This window comes from Ursus americanus, chromosome 10, assembly GCF_024610735.1.
Source record: "Ursus americanus isolate L20-20 chromosome 10, mUrsAme1.1.p, whole genome shotgun sequence".
Lineage (NCBI taxonomy): Eukaryota > Metazoa > Chordata > Mammalia > Carnivora > Ursidae > Ursus > Ursus americanus.
In genome coordinates this window covers 29,296,798-29,318,472 of record NC_142136.1, presented here as the reverse complement: position 1 = coordinate 29,318,472, position 21,675 = coordinate 29,296,798, and the positions used below count along the sequence as shown (strand labels likewise).

Genomic DNA, 21,675 nt, shown 5'->3' with positions numbered 1-21,675 from the left:
CAGTCGTTAAGTGTCTGCCTTCGGCTCAGGGCAGGATCCCAGCGTTCTGGGATCAAGCCCCATATCAGGCTCCTCCGCTGGGAGCCTGCTTCTGCCTCTCCCACTCCCCCCTGCCTCTGTCTCCTCTCTCGCTGGCTGTCTCTCTCTCTGTCAAATAAATAAATAAAATCTTAAAAAAAAAAAAAAAAAGCATATTGTAGAGTGGAGTTAAACTTGGAAAAATGACCCACAGGAGAGTAAGCTTCCCAGTTCAATTATTTTGTCCTCTTTCCCTAACAGCTTTGCCCAAATGCCAGGAAACAACCACTGCATCAGAGCAACAATCCAGAAGTTAAACCTCCAAGAGAAACCCTATCTTTCTGGCAAGTAGAATTGAGGAAAGGGGCACCTAAGTGCTGGAGAATGGGGAGAAAATCCTGAAAAGGAAAAAAATGAGGGAAAGGGCTTCCCTAATTCTGTCTACAAACGGTCTTGGGCTTACTCAGGAACTACACAGCATAGCAATGGCTCAGAATTGAACTGAGATTTGAAGTACCCCCCACAGAAGGCGAGACCAAATTTGCCATCTGAACCTAAATGAGTTGACAGTCTGCTAAAGAAACAAAAAAAATCAAAATTCCCCCCAAATTATAATAAGCCCCAGAGTTTACAAAACATAACATTAACAGTGTCCAAGATACAATCCAAAATTCTCACAATGCAAAAAAGCAAGAAAAATGTGATCAATTTCAAAGGAAGAAACAATTAACAGGTGCCAACCCTGAGGTGATGCAGATGTTCCAATCATCCAATACTTTCAAAGCAACTACTATAAATATGCTCCATCAAGTAAAGGCAAACACACTCGAGCAAAAAAAATTCCTCAGAAGACAAAGAGAAATTATTTTTAAAATGAACCAAATGTAAAATTTAAAACTGGACAATACAATGTATAAAATAAAAAAATTCAATGGATAGGCTAAGAGAATGGAGATGACAGAGAAAAAAGAATCTGTGTACTTGAAAATGGATCATTAAAAAGTATGAAATCTGAAGAACTAAGAGAAAAAAACACTGACAAAAGGAAAAATGAACAGAGACTTGTGGGACAATCTCAAGAGTTTTACTGTAATTGCCATTGGAATCTTGGAAGGAAGAAAGAAATTAGGGCAATATTTTAAGAAACGATGGCACCACAAATTTGGTAAAAGACAAATTTACAGATGCAAGAAGCTGAGCATTCTTCAAAGAGGTTAAACTCAAAGAAAATTAATGACTAGACACATCAAATCAAACTGCTGAAAACCAAAACCAAAAAACCCAAAACGTTCTTGAAATCAGAGAAACATGACATAATACATAGAGGGGAGTAAGATTCAAAATTACCAAGTTTCTCATTAGAAATCATAATGATGAAAAGACAGTGGAACAACATCATTAAAATATTGAAAGAAAACAGGGCCTACTCAGAATTCTACATCCACCTAAAATATCCTTTAGGAATGAAAGCAAAATGAAGAGATTCTCAGATGAAGAAAAACAAAGGCAAGTTTATCCCCAGCAGACTGATGTACAAGAAATGTTAAAGTAAGTACTGAAAAGCTGAAACGAAATGTGGCATTTTCAGAAATGAAGGAAGAACAGAAATAATAAATATACAGGTAAACACAAAATACCACTTTTTTCCCTTTAAGTTCTTTAAAATGCCATACCCACCGAAAGCAAAAAATATAATTGTACGGTAAGGTTTTCAAAGCATGCAGCCATAAACATATATGGCAACTATAACATAAGGAGGGTGGGTAATGAAGTAGAGGGGAAAAAAAGGATCTGTTGCCAGGTTTCTCTATTTTAAGTGAAGCAGTACAATGGTAACTCTAAGTAAGCTGTGAAAGGTTAGGTATATATATTGTAATCGCTAGGGCATTAAAATATAAAAAGATAAAGCCAGGGGTGCCTGGGTGGCTCAGTCATAAAGCATCTGCCTTCAGCTCAGGGTGTCATCCCAGGGTCCTGGGATTGAGCCCTGCATTGGGCTCCCTGCCCTTCTGGGAACCTGCTCCTTCCTCTCCCACTCCCCCTGCTGTGTTCCCTCTCTCGCTGGCTGTCACTCTCTCTGTCAAATGAATAAACTCTTTAAAAAAATAAAATAAAATAAAATAAAAAGATAAAGCCAAAAAGGCCAATAGCTATATTAAAAAGGGATACTAAACAATAATCCAAAAGAAAGCAGAAAGAGGGAAGAGAGGAATGAAAAACAAAGAAAACATAAGACAATATAATGATAGATCTAAAGCCAATCATATCAATATTTATATTAATAATCTAAATTCTCCAAATAACAGGCAAAGATTGACAAAGCAGTTAAAAACAAAACAAAACCCTACACGTGGTGCCTAAGGGAGAGAAACTTTTTTTTTCCCATGCTAGTTCACCATTTTTTTTTTTAATTTTTTAAGTTATGTTAGTCACCATACAGCACCTCACTAGTTTTTGATGTAGTGTTCCATGATTGTTTGCATGTAACACCCACTGCTCCATGCAATACCTGCCCTCCTTAATACCGGGCTAGCCACCCCCCTCCCCTCTGAAACCCTGTTTGTTTCCCAGAGTCCATAGTCTCTCATAGTTTATTCCCCCTTCTGTTTACCTCCCCCTTCATTCTTCCCTTCCTTGTCCTACAGATCTCCTGCTATTTCTTATGTTCCATAAATGAGTGAAACCATTTGATAATTGTCTTTCTCTGTTTGACTTATTTCACTTAGCATAATCTCCTGCAGTCCCGTCCATGTTGCTGCAAATGTCACGTAATCGTTCTTTCTGATGGCTGAGTAATATTCCATTGTATGTATGGACCACATCTTCTTTATCCATTTGTCTGTTGAAGGGCATCTTGGCTCCTTCCAGAGTTTAGCTATTGTGGACAATGCTGCTATGAACACTGGGGTGCATATGGCCCTTCTCTTCACTACGTCTGTATCTTTGGGGTAAATACCCAGTAGTGCAATTGCTGGGTCATAGGGTAGCTCTATTTTTAACTTTTTGAGGGACCTCCACACTGCTTTCCAAAGTGGCTGTACCAACTTGCATTCCCACCAACAGTGTAAGAGGGTTCCTCTCTGGGGTTTCAAGATTCTCAAGTGCATCAACTCAGATGTCCCACCCAAAGAGTTGGGGTCCCATTCATTTCTAATCAAAGCAGACACTGGCACAGAAAACTTCTGAGAATTCAACATACCTTAGATTTCTGCTACTCTTAAAATTAAGTCTTGAGCCTAATCTTTAGCTTTTTCTTTCCTCCTTCTGAAGAAGAGTTTCTTTACATAATGATAAAGAAATCACCTAACTTTCTCATTTTGCCCCCAATTACTTTCAGCCTTTCATTGTCTTTCTCCAATCTATGAACATCACTCATCAACAACCATCTGATTACACTGGCCTTGTAAGTAATAACTTTCCTGAACCTCTCAAAAGCTTAAAATATTCGTACCTACCAGTGCATTTTCTTCTACAGGAATTTCATTCCAATTCACCACTACTGAAAGTTTTAACAACTGCACAGCCACAGTGTATGCCGAGGATTATTAGTATCACCGCTCCATCTACAACCCACAGTGGGTTCTCACTGCCAACCAGACAGCAGATAATCCAGCTCCAAAATCCCATTTTTTTAGTCTACTTCCTCAGACCACTCCTGGCACCACAACTGTTTTAGGTAAGGTTCCCCAGGGAACAGACTCTGAAATGGTGATTTGCATACCAGAAGTTTACCCTTGTAAACTTCTAACCAACAACTGTGGAAGAATGAAGGAAGTCTGAATTGTAATGCAGTCACAGGAAGGACTCAGCCAATCCCATGAGGACCTCTGGTGATCTTTGAGGTTGACCTGCCCTAGGGTAAAAGGGCCAGACATTTATATCCCTAAAGAGAATAGGTATTGGGAGAAGAGGCATGACTTTGGGGGAAGCAGTTCTGTTGGCCCAGGGAATGCCTGGAATGGGACTCAGCTGCAATCAGTTTTAGCTGCCAGTATTCCCAACAGCTAGGGGAACTTGTACCTGAACAAAGGGATCTGGGTGGTGAACCAAGCAGCCACCACACGACTACTGGAGTATTACACTAATTTGGCTAATGAGGGGAAAAAATTAAGCCATTTACACTGCCTTCTTAGGGGAACCACAGTCCATAATCAGTTGATGAGAGAAAACTCTTCTTTGCAGAAGAGTACCAGTTAATAAATACAGAAAGAATAAGAGAATTATAAAAGTCTTCATTTTGACTTTTGAAATAATTGACTCAGACAAGGATTATAAAAGGATGCTAAAACCATTAGGTGAAAGATATTCACAGTGTATTGGAGTTATGACCCATGATTACCTACTTACTGCACATGAAAAAAGGATACATTTACAGAGGAGAGATCTAGTAGGTACCATCTTACCCAAGTAATAAGACTAAGCATTAGTAAACAGTGACACGACTTGAAAACATCTGGATGGGATGCAATATGCAGTATTCAGCACTGTATGCAAAATATTCTTGCTAAAAAATGTTTAATCCAAACCTAATGAAGCTTCAAATCCTAACTCTCATTTACAGGAAATACAGGGATAGAAGACATGGAGACTAACAGTATCTGAGGTCCTGTCCTTAAAGAGCTAGATTTATAAGACATTCTAGAAAAGGTGAAATATTAGTGACAGAAAACTGATCTATGGTGGCCAGGGGCTAGGGGGAGGAGGGAATAAAATGAAGAAACTTTTTGGAGTGATAGAAATGTTCTATGCTTGACTGTGGAGATGGTTCTAAGACCCTTCAAATGAACATTTTAAAAGGGTGAATTTTATTATATGTAAATTAAACCTTGAATAACCCAAGTCCTCTTCAAAAAACCTGAATGTTTTTTAATTAAGAAGTAAGAGTATTCTGACTACTCTGCTGATTTTTAAAACAAAGATCTTAAAATACAGAAGTATTTTTAAGTTAACATTTTCATTTTATTTTTAAGCCTAATCACAAGATTTTCTCTTATTTGAGCTAGGACTAATTTATTTCCTTTCTACCTACCAATATGCCAACAGAGCAGTTTTTGCCTTAGAATGTGTTTATAAAGGATTCCATAGATATAAGAGCTACATGAAACAAATTACCTAATCACAAATATGGATATACAAACTCTAATTCAATCCCACATCACTTACTAAAATACTCCTATAATAATGTCTCTTTATAGCTCAAAACCATCAGTGTCTACTGAATAAAATCTAATTTTTACCTTGCTGTTCAAGCTGCCTTACCCTCTGACCAAAGCCTCCATTTCCATAACGAATTCCCACTACTCTCTCCTAACACCTACATGATCCCTCTAACAGAATTCTTACCATTACCTGCACACAAACTGTGCTTTCTCACCTTGTGCTCATGCTTTCATGCCAGACCAGAATGCCATTTTCTTTAACATCTTTAAAAGTAGCTGCCTTTGTATTTTTCACCATTACCCAGACAATAAACTCAAGTATAGAAACTATGTCTTATAAATCTTTATAGGGCCAGTGGTTAGCACCAAGTAGTAATCCCTGAAACTTTGTTGGATTAATTGACTACTTAACCTCTTAAAACCAAAATCCCATGCATCTGAGATAAAGCAGCTGAAGGAACTAAGTGGGTTTAGCTTAAAGAAGAAAAGCAATTCCCCATTTTAACCATAACTCCTCTATTGTTTCCACTTTGTTCTTCTACCGCTTCAACCCATGTCCCCTGACTCCTCTTTATTTCCCAGTCTATCAGTTCCCTCCTCGGCATCACTTTCCTTTTTACCAAAGGGTCAATCGATGTCACCAAAAACTTTTACTTTCTTTTTTCTTTGACCTCCAGTTACACTTTAACCTTGACTAACTCAACCAACAGTTTTCCCATTTCTTTGTTGAGTGGTAAAACTTACAATATCATACTGACTGGAATTTTAAATATATAATTTTAATAATAATAACAACAGTAGCAGCAGCTGACATTTAACGAGTACTTACCCTGTACAGGCACAATGCGCTTTTAATAACCCTATAAGGTTACAGATAAAGAAACAGACAAAGAGATGCTAATTAACTTGCCCAACTTAGAAAAAGATAGAACTGGGATTTGAACTTAGGCAGTCTGTTCTTCCCAAATGCAATGCTATATTGCCATTTACACTCAGAATTGATCTTCCTTTATTGATTTTCAGTCCAACCCCTTTCCCCAAGTGAATGTTCTAATTTTGATTGGTTCATTCATACAAAAATGTATTTACTGAGTCACTGAATAAACTAAATCATTATTTTCACATTCATCACAGTCACTGAGACCAAAAATAAGAGTAAGACATGATCTTTGCCTTTTAAGTCCTCAAATGCCATCTGCCCCCTCACTCTCAGCAGAAATCAATAATATTTAACAGCACTTAATGTGCCAAGCACTTTACATATACGGATTCATTAATCTACACAGCAATCTTCATTATCATGATCTCCATTCTGCATATAAGTAAGGCATAAACAAAAGCAAAATAAAAATATCAAATACAACATCAAAATAAAAAGCTTCTGCACAGCAAAGGAAACTATCAATAAAATGAAAAGACAAACTACAAAATGTGAGAAAATATTTGCAAACCATATATCTGATAAGGGGTTAATATCCAAAATATATAAGGAACTCATATGTTACAACAGCAAAAACATAATAATAATAATCACTCAATTAAAAATGGACAGAGGACCTGAAAAGACAGTTTCCCAAAGAAGACATATAGATGGCCAACAGGCACATGAAAAGATATTCAATATCTCCAGTCAGGGAAATGCAAATCAAAACTACAATGAGATTATTACCTTACACCTGTTAGAATGACTCTGATCAAAAAGACAAGAAATAACAAGTATCAGCAAAGATGTAGAGAAAAGGGAACCCTGTGCACTGTTGATAGAAATGTAAATTGGTACAGCTGCTACAGAAAACAGTATGAAGGCTACTCAAAAATTAAAAAATAGAACTACCATATGATCCAACAATTCCACTTCAGGGTATTTATCCAAAGGATATGAAAAAAGTAACTCAAAAAGATATCTGCATTACATATTCATTGCAGCATTATTTACAATAGCCAAGACTTGGAAGCAAACTAAGTGTCCATCAATGGATAAAGAAAATGTGGTATGTATATATGAACAAATATATTTACATACACACACACACACGGAATATTATTTGACCATAAAAAAGGAAATCTTGCCATGTATAACACCATGGATGAATCTTGAAGACATTACCCTGAGTGAGATAAGTCAGACAAAAACAAATACCATAAGATCTTACCTATATGTGAAATCTAAAGCAAAACAAAAATCCTGAACTCACAGACACAGAGAACAGACTGGTAGCTGCTAGAGGTGGGAGGTGGATAAAATGGGTATAAGTAGTCAAAAGGTAAGGTTATAAAATAAATAAGTCATGGGGATGTAATATACAGTATGGTGACTACCAATAATACTGTACTGTTTATCTGAAAGTTGCTGAGAGTAAATCTTAAGAGTTCTCATCACAAGAAAAAAAATAGTTGTAACTGTGGTGATGGATGTTTATGCTTATTATAGTGATCATTTCACAATATATACAAAAATGTAATTATTATGTGATAGACATGAAACTAACATAATATTATTTGCAAATTATATCACGATAAAAAATTTTTTTAAAAAATTTTGAAGCAAGTAAGTTATATAATACACCCAAGGTCACACAGCTAAAATGTGGTAGAGCCAGGACTGAAAACCAGTCTAGCTTCAGAGTCCAAGCTCTTAACCACTTCACTAAAACACCATCAAAGTCACTGACTCCATTAGGCTTGCTTCCCTCAACTACTCTACAGGACATGTAAAATATAATCCACAGTAATTAATTCATTCAACACTGACATAACTCATTTGCCTTATTTTTGTTCCTTGAACACAAGCCTATTCCCACCTCAGAGCCTTTGTAATTTCCTAAAACACTCTTCCTCCAGATCTGCCTTCCCATCATTATGATTCAGCTTAAATCTCAAGACCTGTCCTGACCACCCTACCTAAAATACTCCCCCCCCCATAAATTGTCTATCACATATAATCGGTTTTATTTCTTTCATAGTTACTTATCACTACCTGAAACTATCAGGTTGTCTATTTCTCCCCACTAGAGTGAAAGCTCCAAGGGTAGAGATCTTGTCTATTTTGCTCACTGGTATATCTTCAGCCCATAAAACAGAGCCTGGCACACAGCAGACAGTTGGTATTTACAGAATGGATGCCAGAAACTGCTATATGCTGGGATTACTAAAATGAATAGGATACATTTCTTACCTTCAATAAACCCTAGTCTTTATATTTATAAAAACTTCTCCCTTTCTATATTAAAGGCAGACTAGCCCTTAATTTTTTTCAAAAAAATAGAGAGGCTAACCTCTCTACCCAACATCTTAAACCTGTCTGAGATCTCTCTTTGACCTCTCTCAATCAATTATCCCCTCTCTCACTTCTTTGATTCCTCCTCTACACTTACGGAACATTTCCCACCCACTCTCCCATATTTGAATATCCTTCCCTCAAACCTGCAACTCCCTGTTACCCCAACATCTCTCAATGACTCCTCACATCTCTCTATGACCACTTCCTCAAAAGTTACCCAGTGACCTGGAAAATGTTCTCACTTTTTTAAGCATTTAACACTGCTGAGGACTTTCAATCCACTTTCTTAAGACCAGAGGCGCCACTTCTCTCACAGGTGTCTTAATTCTTTTTTATCTCTTCTTTTCAGCTTCCTTCACTATCTCCTCTCTCTCACACCTTAAATTTGAAGCTCACTAGAGCTTCATCCTCTATTCTTGCTCCATTCTCTGTCTTTGAAAGATCTTATCTTCTCTTCTAACTCAGCCAGTGCCCCTATTCAAATAACTGTACCATTCATTCACAACCTAAATCCTAGCTCCACTTGCCCTGTCATATTTAACAAAAATGTGATTGAATTCTTAAGCAAATCCTCAAAGACGGATAGTTGCAGGCTCATCTGAATAAAATAATGTGAACTAAAATAAGCAATAATGTTCTGAACAAGCACTAGAAGGCAATATTACACACCCTAAGGCTGGTTTCCATGACTACTTCATGAATATTTGAACTAATTCTTCATTAATTGTGACAGGTTGTACAAAATGGACCAATGACCAAAAATCACTAATAAATGTTATATATGTAATTAATCTTTATTAATTTTGTCTAAAACTGTTAATATAGTTCTAGATACACAAAATTGTATTATTACACAAGTATACTAGTAGAAAGTTAAAATAGGAATACCAGCCACAAATTATAAGTCTGGAACAACACACAAAATAAATTCAACTTCTTTGAGAGGGGTTTGTAAAGATGTACCTAAAGTGCCATAATTCAGAGACTCACAGCTCAAAATTATACCTATCAGAGCAAACTGTCTAATGAGGTTTTGTGCTATTTTCAAAAACATGAGCAAGTAATAGGTTTGTACCACCGTGGCCTTCAGTTTAGATAGCAAAAGGTAGTTACATACATTTATACCCATATGATAAACTGCCCAATCCTGTAAACAATTATAGACATGAGAAGACTGGTTTACCCAGAAAAAGTGTGAACAAAGCTCCATCCTCACAGCTCTGCAATGGTTAAAAGCCCCAGTACACAATGGTAAACTACAAATACCTGACTTAACAGCCTAGCCCTTTCATAATTAAAGGACATCTTGTTATTGCCTAATATACCGCACATTCAGTAAATACAGTAAACTCTGGAACTTATTTGACAAAATACTACTATGCTTTCCCCATGTGTTGCAAGCAGCTGTGAGAAAAAATGATGAAGCCAACTCCCAATTACCACTGTCAAAGCCAAGCTGGTGAAACAAGTCAGTCATCATCTTTCAGGGTATGTGGCATGTAAGGACATGGTAAAGAAAACAATAGGAGAGCCCTCAGCAAAAAGACATACACATTTTAAGAAAAAGAAAATGAAAGTGATTTAACATCTCCTACACAAGGAAACTGAAGATACAGGGAGCCTAGAGAGAGATGTAGGAGCTACTCAAATTTTCCAGTTGGTGGCAACTAAACACTGTATAAGCAGTCATATTTCGAAATTCTACAGCTTTCTCCCTTTCCCCACAAAACCCCCTCACCCGCCTCTACTCTAAAGCCTATAATGACAGAGGAAATAGAACATGAGATGAAGGGAAATGGCTGATGGGACATCAGAACACAAGTGCATCTGCAATCACATCTCTAGAATACCAGAAGGTCCAGTTACCAAAGTACAGCTCTAAAAATCTCTATCAGACACCTTTCACATCCACATAAATCTCCTTATGCATCCCCTTTGCATAAATCTCTTAAATTTAAACTCCATGCCTTATCCAACAGCATGATTATCTAAAACTCATCCCATATATATATATATATATGACACTGTCCTTAACCTATACCACTGCTCCCCTTTGGTGAAAGGCAGATTTTTTTAAGGGAGGTGGAAAGTGGAGGATGGAATATCACGGGGCGGGGAGGGGGGGGATAGAATACGTGCAAGTACCATTGCGGCAGAGATACTGGAAACGCCACTTTCCTCACCACTCTTGCAAATTCTCTCCGTGCAATGCCCTCTTACCCTCTACCAACCCCTCCTCCTTCCTCAACAATACACACACACGTGTCATAACCGACCGGCACCATCACCTTTTCTAACATCACACGCTACCTCCCACTCTCACAAACCCCCCACAAAGACAGTCACACACACACGGAAGAAATTGTTGCCACCGCACCCTATTTCAGTAAGTGCTTCCACCATCCATCAAGCGCTTGCAGAAAGACAGCTCAGTAAACAGGTACGCAGACACACATACATGCATATATACATACATACACACGCACGCACACACATGCGGCATGTGGCCCAAGGAAGGTCACTGGAGACGCACCTGGAGGCTGGGTGTCCAGCGCTGCTGCCCCCCTGGTCCCTGTCACTGAGCGCAGCTGTGTAAATCCTCCGGTAGCGGTCGGCCAGGGCCCGGCCAGACAGCAGCAGCTGGTAGTGACCCCGGGAGTCCGCGGCCGGCAGCCCCAGCCCCAGCCCCACGGCAGCCACGGAACCCTCGGGAACCGGCATGAACAGCGCCCCCGGCGCCGGGGAGGAAGAGATGGTGGCGGCTGGGAAGAATCCGTCCCCGCCGGGCCCCGAAGAGGCGGCGGCGGGGGAAGCAGTCGCTGAGCACATCATCATCCTCGCCGCCGCCGCCTCGTCCCTGCGGGCCGGGCAAGCAGACACGCGCGCGCACACACAGCCCTTTTCCAACGACGACGGCTCCGGCGGCGGCCTCTCGTTCCCGCAGCAGGAGACTACAAAGACAGCGTCCTCCTCCTCCTCCTCCGTCTTCTCCTTCTCCCTCCTGCGCCGCCCTCGCCACTACTGGGACCGCTCATCTAACCCCGCCACCTCGGGAGTGTGAGGAGGAGGCGGTGCCGCCGCTGCCGCCGCCGCCACCGCTGCCACCGCCGGGGCTGCCCGCAATGGGAAGCTGCCGTCCGCACTGGGCATGCGCCACTGCTCGCACATGCTCAGTAACTCCAGCCCTTTTCCCTCCCCACCCCCTCTCGCCACCACTCCCTCCGCCTCAGGGCTTTGGGTGTGGGGCTTTTGAGTTGTGCGGAATCTGAAAGAAATCCACTTCTCCGTGTTTTACTAGCAGCTTGAGGAAAAGTAAGGAAAGTGCTGGGAAGGCTGTCAGCTACAGGCTCTTGGCTTCAGGTAATGGGGTTCCCCTCCAGGTGGGAGAACTTGGACCTTAAAGAGGGAATGTCCCCCCCCATCCCCCGCCAGAGAATGAGTGTTATGCACTCTTCTTTTTCTCAAAGTGTGTGCTGCCAACATGAAGATTTACTGGGAACGGTGCTGGTTAATTCAGAATCAAAGGCAGAGAAGGCCAGCCAAATTAGAAGTATCTCCGGCGATTTTATTTTGGATTTTTTATAAGAGTAAAATGGCTTTTATTTCGAAAAACAGGTAGTAAGCTAGCGCATTCTTTTTTCTATGAAAGTAGAATTCACAGATAATTCACATTACTAAATTCTTATTCTCAACATTTACCACAGAGCTAAACCTTAATGCAGTAGTACTTTTCTTACATGTTATGTTGACCCCACACTCATCCTTGGAGTGCACTCTTATCTCTTGACAGTGGTCACTTAATGGCTTATCTTTTTCTGCCCAGACTTACATTACCAGAGATAATTCTTGAATCTGACCTGCAGCTGCTAACTGTGACTATGTGAAACATCTGAAAATGTCACATCTACCAAAGATCTTATCATTTTATCTCTTAAAATGTAACATTTGCTGAGTCCCTTCTGCCAAGCTATTCTACTAACCCCTTATAAGTAAGTGCTCTAGAAATGCATGTGCCAATGAACTCTGATTCCTAAGTTTTTTCCATGTGACTCTCAATTTGAAGTTAGCCTTATTTATATTCCTGACAGAATCATTTCCTGATCCTATCATTCCCAATACTATTTTATCTACTTACTAGCTCTTAAAAAAAGAAAAAAAGAAAAAAAAAGAGATTTATTTATTTATTTATTTGAGAGAGAGCACGGGGAAGGGGGGAGGGATGCTCCTAGAAACCCAGGACCCCTGAGATCTTGGCCTGAGCTGAAACCAGGAGTCCACTGCTCCACCCACTGAGCCACCCAAGCACCCATTACTTACTACCTCTTAAGTCTATGCCGTTTCCACAAATGTGCTTCTCAAAAACAAGACAAAACCCAAAACCTTGTTTAGTGTTTTGAAAATATAAACAAGGAGTGTAGGAATAAATTAATTCTGGCTTTTGGGGGGAGAGAGTGCTAAAGCAGTGCATTTTACCTGGGTCTTTAACATATGGATGTCATTTTGATTTAAAAAAAATGATAGCTACAACTGGGATAATAAAAACATAGGGACAAAGGACTGGCATGGGAAGTCATGGTATTTTAGCACTGTGAGTAGCCTTGTTAAACAGGTTTTGTACTTGTTTCCTCAACTATGAGCTCATAAACAAGAGCTTCTTATTTATCTTTGTGTTTTCCTCAGCCCCTAGTCTAGAAACTGGCACATAGTAGGTCACCAGTAATTATTTGTTAAACTAAATTCCTGTCTTGATGCTTCAGCACAGTTATAAACCTCAGCGTTGAACAGGAAGCTCCCCCACCCCCACCCCCCACCCCCCCACCCCCCACCCCCCACCCCCCCCCACCCCCCCCCCCGCCAGAGACGAGGTGTTGAGGCAGTGAAGTGCTAGTACAGTTAAAGGCCTGAACAAGTAGGAGCTGCAAGGGTTCCTTGCTGTCGATCAGCCAGCCAGGTAGCCAACAGGCTCTGAGAAACCAGAATTTAGATCCTGACTCTGCTATTTGTATGTCTTTGGGTAAACTTCATCCTCTGAATAATGGTCAAAATAATATTGCATGAGATTGTAGGAGGACTTCAAACATCTAGATGTCCACGTTGGCACATGGCTTTTCACAAATTGTAACACACAGAACAAAACACTAGACTTTTCCGTGAGGACAGTAATGGTGTCTCTGTCTGTTCCCCCATGACTTTCTCAGCTCCTAGCACAGGCTCTAGCCCTAAGCAGGAGGGAACCAAGTATTGGCTGAATGAATGAATGAATGAATGAATGAATGAATGAATGAATGAATGAATGAATGAATGACGCCTGCAAAGAGAAGCATTTCCAGTTCAGGTTTAGGAAGTGGCTTGCTCAGTCACAGCCCTCTTGGAGTTTTAGTGGGGATAGAACCCAGCGGCTGCACGGTTCTCAGAATTCTTCCCACCCCTTATTTCACTTCAGTTTTTACCACAAGCTTCTGTCCCAGGCAGGCCCCTTCCTGAGCCTTCTGGGTACACGCAAAACCCGGTAACTGGATAATTTCTTACGAAACCCGTTGTCATTGAGCGGCGCAACTAGGCTTGCGCGGAGTCGCACACATGCTCACTTAGGTGCCTGAGAGTGGCGTTTCTGTTGCGGTTGGCCGCATTTCCTTCCACGGTAGCGGCAACGGGCCGCTGTACTCTAAATTGATAGCCAATGCAGTTTTTTCTCCTCCGCCACCTCCTCTTTCCTGCTTGGGCACTTGCGCGCTCCCCGGGCACTGCTACAGCTACTGCCGTGGCAGCTGGGCACTTGGGAAGGTTCTCTTGGGTTGGCGGGGAATGGGGCGCGTGCCGGCAACGAAAGGGCGTTTGGAGTCACCCTTAATTCCACTGCCAAGGGGATTTGAGGGGAGAGTGGTCTCCAAGGCAAGTCGCGAGAGCCACCTGAACTGTCGCTGCAGGCGGGAGATGTGGGTTTCTTGCCGCGTGCAAAGCGAGAGTCCCCTCCTGACAATCCTGCGCGTACTACTACTGAATGCCTCACACTGCCTGTGTGGTGGGCGTGGGGGTGGGGGCTCTTGTTATTCAAGAAAATGCAGAATGAAAGAATATAGAGATTTGCTTTTGTTTTTCCAGCCCTACTGAGCACGGCTCCAGTACTTTCGGCGCTGCCATCTTAGCTTTATCTTCTGGCCAGGCTGGGCTGGGCGTGTGTGCCTTTGCTTCGGAGGGAGGGTGGAGGGAGCACTGGGCGGGTTGGGTGTCAGAATTGGCTAGACAAGACTTCAGGACTCAATCGCCGGCAAAGAATAACATTGAACTAAGGCAGATTTTGACTTTGCCCATTTTATAAATGAAACGCGTAGTATTTTTTAGTCTTTGTGGTTGATAATCATGTTCATTTCTCAAAAGCATCTGTCCTCAATGATTGTGTAAGACTGTGGCTTCGTCTTTTACACGTACAATCACAGATTTTGTCTCTTTTCCACTTGAAATTACAAACCTGCGAGTACAATTTTCTAAACTCTTCAGATTTATATTTTTTGTACTCTATATATTTAAGGATATGTTTTTTTGTTTTTGTTTTTGTTTTTTTTTTTAAGGAAGCCATCAGGGCTGATGAAGTAAATAACAGGCAGAAACCATAAAGTGTACGTAAGAGGACAATGATTGATGTTGTTAGTTTCATTTAAAAGGTTAATATTGTACTAAAGCTATGATTACAAACACAGAAAGCATGTATGTTATGAGGAACATCAAGACTGCTGAAAATGCTGTGGTCAAGTCAAGAGTCGGGTTCGTTTCCCAAATTTGTACAACAGTGTTGGAACATTTAAAAAAAATTGGTAGCTGAGACCATTTTAAAACAAATTTAGTAGCTGAGAACAATTTGGAAGAAAAAAAATGCTCAAGCTTGAAGAGTGACGAAATATTTCACTCTTTGGTAACCTTCCCTTAAGGACCCATGATTCTACATTCTTGACAAAATGACCATATGCACTTAAAATGAAAATTATTTTATGTACTATATTTAATACTGCAAAATGAACAGAAAAGATTCAACATGGCAATTTAAATTCTTTTAAACAAAAATCACATATTGGATCCCCTAGATATCTTGACCTCTTGCTTTAAACAAATGTTATTTTTAGAGCCTTGGAAGATTCTGTAATTTGTAGGCATGGAGAGTTAATGCTTTTTTCTTTTTATTCATATTAGTTTTTAAAGATACAAATTTTATGTTTTGCTATAAATGAAAAATTTAAATTCTAGGGAGGTTGAGGTAAATATGGATATTTTCAGTCCTGAAAAATTATTCCAAATGTGAAGATATTCTTTGAAGTATGTGAAATTCATTAATATATATTTGAATGCAAATCATATTTTAAAAGTCTTATTGTTGTGATGCATTTTAGACCAAAAGAAGCTTTCACAAATGATAAAGGCATATAAAGTATAATTCTTTGAAAAAGCAATGTAAGAACCTTTCATTTTAACCTTGAAAACTTCACGGTGGTTTATAAATTATTAGGTTGGTCATTATTACTAAGGTTAACTAGTTTAATAATTAAATCATATCTTCGTAAACCCTGGAGGACTATTGAAATTCTTACATAATAGTAATTTTATCATATCAAAATTTCCTTGAAATATATTGTTTTTAAGATAGTTCTTGGCTAATCCAGATATCGGGTTATATCTAAATGGCTCTAAAATGATTATACTAAGTGAGATCTTATTTTAAAGACATGCACTGTCTTTCAGGCTGTGTTTTCTTATCAATAAAATGAGGATAATAAGAGCACCTACTTCATTAGATTCTTTGAGGATTAAGTTAAATAATATATATGAAGGACTTGCTTAGCACACTACGTGTTAATAACTATTATTAATACTATGTGTGGTCTTCCTTATTTGGGGTGTATCCCAATCGTGTGCCAGAGGAAGAAACAATTTTACACTTTCAGTTATATATACTTGGATTTGAAAGTATGTTTTTTGACAGAGTCTTTTTCACAAACACAGATTTACTATATCTTGACATGACAAGAAGAATAGAATCCAAAGATTATTTGTTTCCCTAAAACACTCTGCTCTTGTATGATTTGTTAATTCACAAAACATATTGCTTACTTTCATTAAGTTCAGTGAGTTTTTGGAATTTTAACTGATGGCTGCATTTTGACACATAATAGTCAAAACAAATCATAGTTTCTTCTCAAATGGCTGGTGGCTATGGTACACTTCTAGGGTCAACAATTATATACTATCCATGGCTCACATTCTCTGTTAATTTATCTGTAATTAACATGAAAGTCTTAGCTCCGCCTAGTTCAAATTCCTGTTTTGATCAATATTTTTACTTTTATATTTTGAAAGTAAAAATAAGTTGATTTATTAGTTCTTAATACTTAATTCGCTTAAAAAGATTTTTCCCCTTTTTATCATATCAGGTTTGCCTTCATACTGGGCCAGAAGCTGTTTAAAGTTTTTTAAAACATATAATACATGAAACATAGTTCATCCTTTCCTAAATTAATTTTTGGTGACAGTATTTTCTTAGTTTAGGCAGATTAATCTTATCTGTATGATGTCACATGTTGGGAACTAAATTATTAATGTGGTAGAACAAAGACAACAGTGCTTCTGGAGAAAAACTGTGGCTTCCACACAAGTATTCCTAAAGTCCACCTCTACATGCTGGTGGGATGGAGTGGCAGTCATTTGCGTATTTGTTCCTGAGTCCATTCCTATTTCCCTGCTCTGCTCTGTAAAACAAAGGAGTGAGCCCTGCAAACTGCATTTTCTAGGCTCCCTAGCTTCAAATTAGATTCAGCCAATGGAGTGAGACAGATGGTTGGGAAGTGGGAAGAGGGGAGAAACCATGCCTCCAGACCTCCTGCCCCCACCTCTCTTTCTGCTTTGGGCAACATCTCCTCTGTGGTTCCACTCCTGCTGGGCAACTTCCTCCATGATCCAATTCTAGCCAGGTAGCCTCTGTTGTGGAAGTAGCTCTCATTGGGCAGCCCCAGCTCCCTGAATCTGGTAGTAGCATCTCCTCCTTTGGTCTCTCCAGCCCTAGGCATTATAGTGGCTTCCTGCAGATATCAGTCCTTAGATGCCTCTGTCCTTCATTGGCCTTTTTAGCTCCTTCACTACTGTTGCAATTAGTTCCTCATATTCAATTCCCCCTCTTAATGACCTGGCACCTGCCTTACTGTTTTCATGTTTGGACCTGAGTGGTATGGATAGTCTTCCATCCAAATAATATACTTGATTTGGCTTCTCAGCCAAATGATGGCATTTTATCATCTCATATCTGGTCTTTAAAGCTTGTGCATCAGAGCTCATTCAGCAAAACAAAAACCTGGTTTGAAAACGAAATTGACTGATTCACCACACCCAGTCCAAATCTACCGCCCCCCCCCCATCCTACCTTCCTTGCCTGCCTCTAAAGACTAGAAAAAGTGAAATATTCTTTCTGTGAGCCTCTCCTGCATTTGGGGTTGGCTTTAGGAGACAATTCAGACCAGCAAGATAAAGGAAAATCTGTTCTTATTGCTTCTGTTTCTCTTTCCACTTTAAAAATGGGCAGAATGGCTGACATTTGTAGCCATGAGACAAGAGGTATGAGATATAGGCCGAGAGCATCACTGACATTGGCCTTGACATTATAAAGTCATTAAACAAAGTTTCAACTTGTTTTTATACAAGAAAAAGAACTCTAAATTGTCTCAACTACTGTTAATGAAGTATTCTGTTACTTGTAGATAAAAATGTTCCTACTCAATACACCAGCTCCAACATCTTGTCAAAAAAGTGTGCTTTCTATCTGGTTTCTTGAGTAGTCTGTCTGAAAGAAGAAATATTTACGAAAAAATAGTGAAAAGCATAAAAATCACTCATTCCCCTAGGTCCTCAGTTTTCTTGCTTTAAAAATTTTTAAATTAAAAATTAAATTTTAAATTTAAATTTTTTTAATTTTAAAAATTTTCTTGCTTTATAGTTCACTGAACTATATTTTATATCATGCCATTGGATTTATTAAAGATTACTGCATTGATGTACCTTCCAGATAACCTTCTAGATCTGAGGCACTTATTCCCCTAGCTTCTGGGAGTGTTGACTGTTCATACCTAAGTCCCTTTTCATAAGTTACTCTTGGCTTTAGGGAGCTGTCTCACTCAAGGTTCCACTCCAGCCCCAGTACCTTCCAGATAACCTTCTAGATCTGAGGCACTTATTCCCCTAGCTTCTGGGAGTGTTGACTGCTCATACCTAAGTCCCTTTTCATAAGTTACTCTTGGCTTTAGGGAGCTGTCTCACTCAAGGTTCCACTCCAGCCCCAGAGGGAGTATGCGTCAAATAACGGGTGGATGTGGTGTACAAAGATCTGGACCTCTGACCTTAATTCAAGATGATTTTGAAGAGCCATCCCTGCTCCAGAATTCTCCATGGAATTAGCTAAGGCCTTTGTTGCAATTGCATTGCAGTTCCATTTCTTTCTCTCTCTTGACCCATCCTGCTTTCCTCACTCATTCACAGGCAGTATTGTTGAAAGCACTCGACAATAAACTTCCTGCATGCAAGTCTCCATTTCTAAGTCTGTTTCCCAAGGAACCTGACTTAAGTCAGTTGGTATGGGGAATGTTCTGAAAAAGTGAACTCTACAATGGGATGGAAGTTGGAGCTTGATCATCCACTGGTTGGTTGGCAATGGGGATCCAATCTGTTGTGGACAGTTTCTAGGATGACCCCATGATCTCCATCTCCTCATATACCTGCCCTTGTATAAGCCTTTCCCCTTGTGCGAGGTAAGGCCTGAAAATTTCTTCTAACCAATAGAATACGGCAAAAATGACAGGATGTACATGATTACACATATGATTAAGTTAGTATTAATAGTATTACTCCCGTCTTGCTGGAGCCTCCTCGTCCTTGTTGATTTGGAAGGATCAAGCTGCCGTGTGAGCCACCACATGGAGAGGTACACATGGCAAGGAGTTGATGGTAGTAGCCTCTGGCCTATAACCACTAAGGACTGAGTCCCGCAGTTGGGCAGCCTGCAAGGAACTGAATTCTGCCAAAAACCATATGGCTTTGGAAGTGATTCCTTTCTCAGCTGAGTCTCAGATGAGACTGTAGCCCCAGCTGACACCTTGATGGCAGCCTTGCAGAGGACAGAGCTAAGCCATGCCCTGTCTTCTAATGTACGGAAACTGTCAGATAGTAAGTGTGTGATAAAATCAAGCACTAAGTTTGTGACAATACTATTATGCAGCAACAGAAAAACCTAACAGACCATCACTGGTGGTAGGCTGAGTGTGATAGCCCTGAGATGGGTAGAACTGGGTAGTTGCTGAAACATTCACTGGAGGTAAACTAAGATGGGATAGTTGCAGATAGAATGCACTTGTAGGTGCGATAGCATAAGCTTTTGAGAGGCTTAAGGAAAGTGTTCATTATAAAGACTTTGAAGCTAGATTACTCTTGTTGAGCACCATAGATGTAGCGAGAAGAGACAGTGAAATTCTGAAAGTTAGGGTTCCAGTGGTCTGAGACATGTCAGAAATCTCCTACAAAGTAAAGGGTAAGTTATCACATCTCACACTTCCTACCACAAAGAAGGAGCGACAATGCTTGCTAGGCTTCTCTGAGTCTGCAGGCATTATATTTACTTGAGAATATTGCTCTGACACATTTCCTGAATAACACAGATGGCTGCCAACTTTAAGTACTGCCCAGAACAGTACAGGGCTCTGCATCACCTCTCAACTGTGGAGCGAGCAGTTTTGCTTTTTGGACCATACAACATGACAGAGCCTATGATATTAGATGTGTCGTGGGAGGGAAAGATACTGTGGAATGAGTGGGCAATTTCCATGGGAAAATCATGAAGAAAAGTCCAAGGGTCTGAAGCAAGGCAAAACAAAACAAAACAAAACAAAACAACCTTTTAGCAAAAAAATCATAAACTATAGAAAAATGGCTTCTGGCAGGCCCTAATAGAGACAGAGCACCTCACCATGAGATGTCAAGTTGTTGAACTGCCTATAAGGAGCTGAGTTTTGTCAGACCCACTAACTCTTAAGGTCCAGTGGGCCCAGCAAAACCTATGGTCAGAGTAAGTAATATAACCAGGACTGGGCATGAGCAGGGCCATGGCACAAGTAAGCTGCAGGGATGTGTGGCCAGACTCCTTTGTCCATCAACCATTATTGCACTGATACCTGCCTCTAAGCTCAATCAATATGGCTACATGGGATTATAGAGTCCTTTAAGACTGGCTGGCGGAAGAGAAAAATGCTGAGCTTGGTTCAAGCGTAGGTTGACTTGGTAAGTAGGTGCAAGCTGAAATGAACTTTTACTACACTATGATGTGATAGTGATGAGGCAAAATCCTCCCAATGGTTCACACTTCATGCATGGTCCATGTCATCCATTTTGCACATAAAGAGCAGTGACCTGAAGTAAGACTTATAGGTAGTAGCAGATGGCTTTGGTAATTGGTATGGGCTTTTAAGATTTATTTACTTATTTTAGAGAAAAAGAGGGGGGTTGCAGAGAGGGAGGGAATCTCCAGTAAACTCTCTGCTGAGCACAGAGGCCCATGTGGGACTTGATCTCACAACCCCAAGATCATGACCTGAGCCAAAATCAAGAGTCGGCCGCTAAATCAGCTGAGCCACCCAGGTGCCCCAACAAGATTCTTATAAGAAGGAGGCAGGTTGGTCAGAGTGAGAAAAGGTAGTGTGACAATGGAAACAGAGTCAGAGAAGATGTGATGATAAGGAGAGGAGAGAGTAGGAGAGAGAGATTTAAAGATGCTATGCTGCTGGCTTTGACTGGAGGGAAGGCCATAAGCCAAGGAATGCAGGTGGCCTCTAGAAGCTGGAAAAGACAAGGAAATGAAGTCTTCCCTACAGCCTCTACAAAAAATATAGCCCTGCTAACATCTTGATTTTAGTACTTCTGACCAACAGAAATGTAAGATAGTACATTTGGTTTGTTTTAACCTAGTAAATCTGTTACAGCAATAAGAGGAAACAAATACAATGTCCATTGGGTCCACTTACCCTATCACATAAATTGCCACCTGGAACTTGGTGTTGATAGAATTGAAGGTGCAATTGGGGCACAGTTACACATGATATACCTTAAATTAACAGCTATTACATGACACTGTGTCCCTAATTGGTAGAATATATTAATTCAAGAACCCAAAGTGAAAGTAGTAGTGGCCCTACTCCC

General features: G+C 40.1%; 1 protein-coding gene across 15 annotated transcripts in view; it reads right to left on the bottom strand.

The window, feature by feature from the left end:
- Window positions 1–11,519, bottom strand: part of MYCBP2 (MYC binding protein 2) — a 253,255-nt gene extending 241,736 nt beyond the window's left edge. For 13 of the 15 annotated variants that reach the window (XM_087865059.1, XM_045810924.2, XM_045810925.2 and 10 more), the window contains exon 1: window positions 10,991–11,517. In XM_087865059.1, coding sequence (XP_087721185.1) covers window positions 10,991–11,292 — 302 coding nt within the window. In that variant the 5' untranslated portion in view covers window positions 11,293–11,517. Of the gene's footprint in view, window positions 1–10,990 lie in introns of all 15 variants that reach the window. The other 2 variants (XM_045810935.2, XM_087865058.1) reach the window with 1 other exon arrangement.
- Window positions 11,520–21,675: the final 10,156 nt, after the last annotated feature.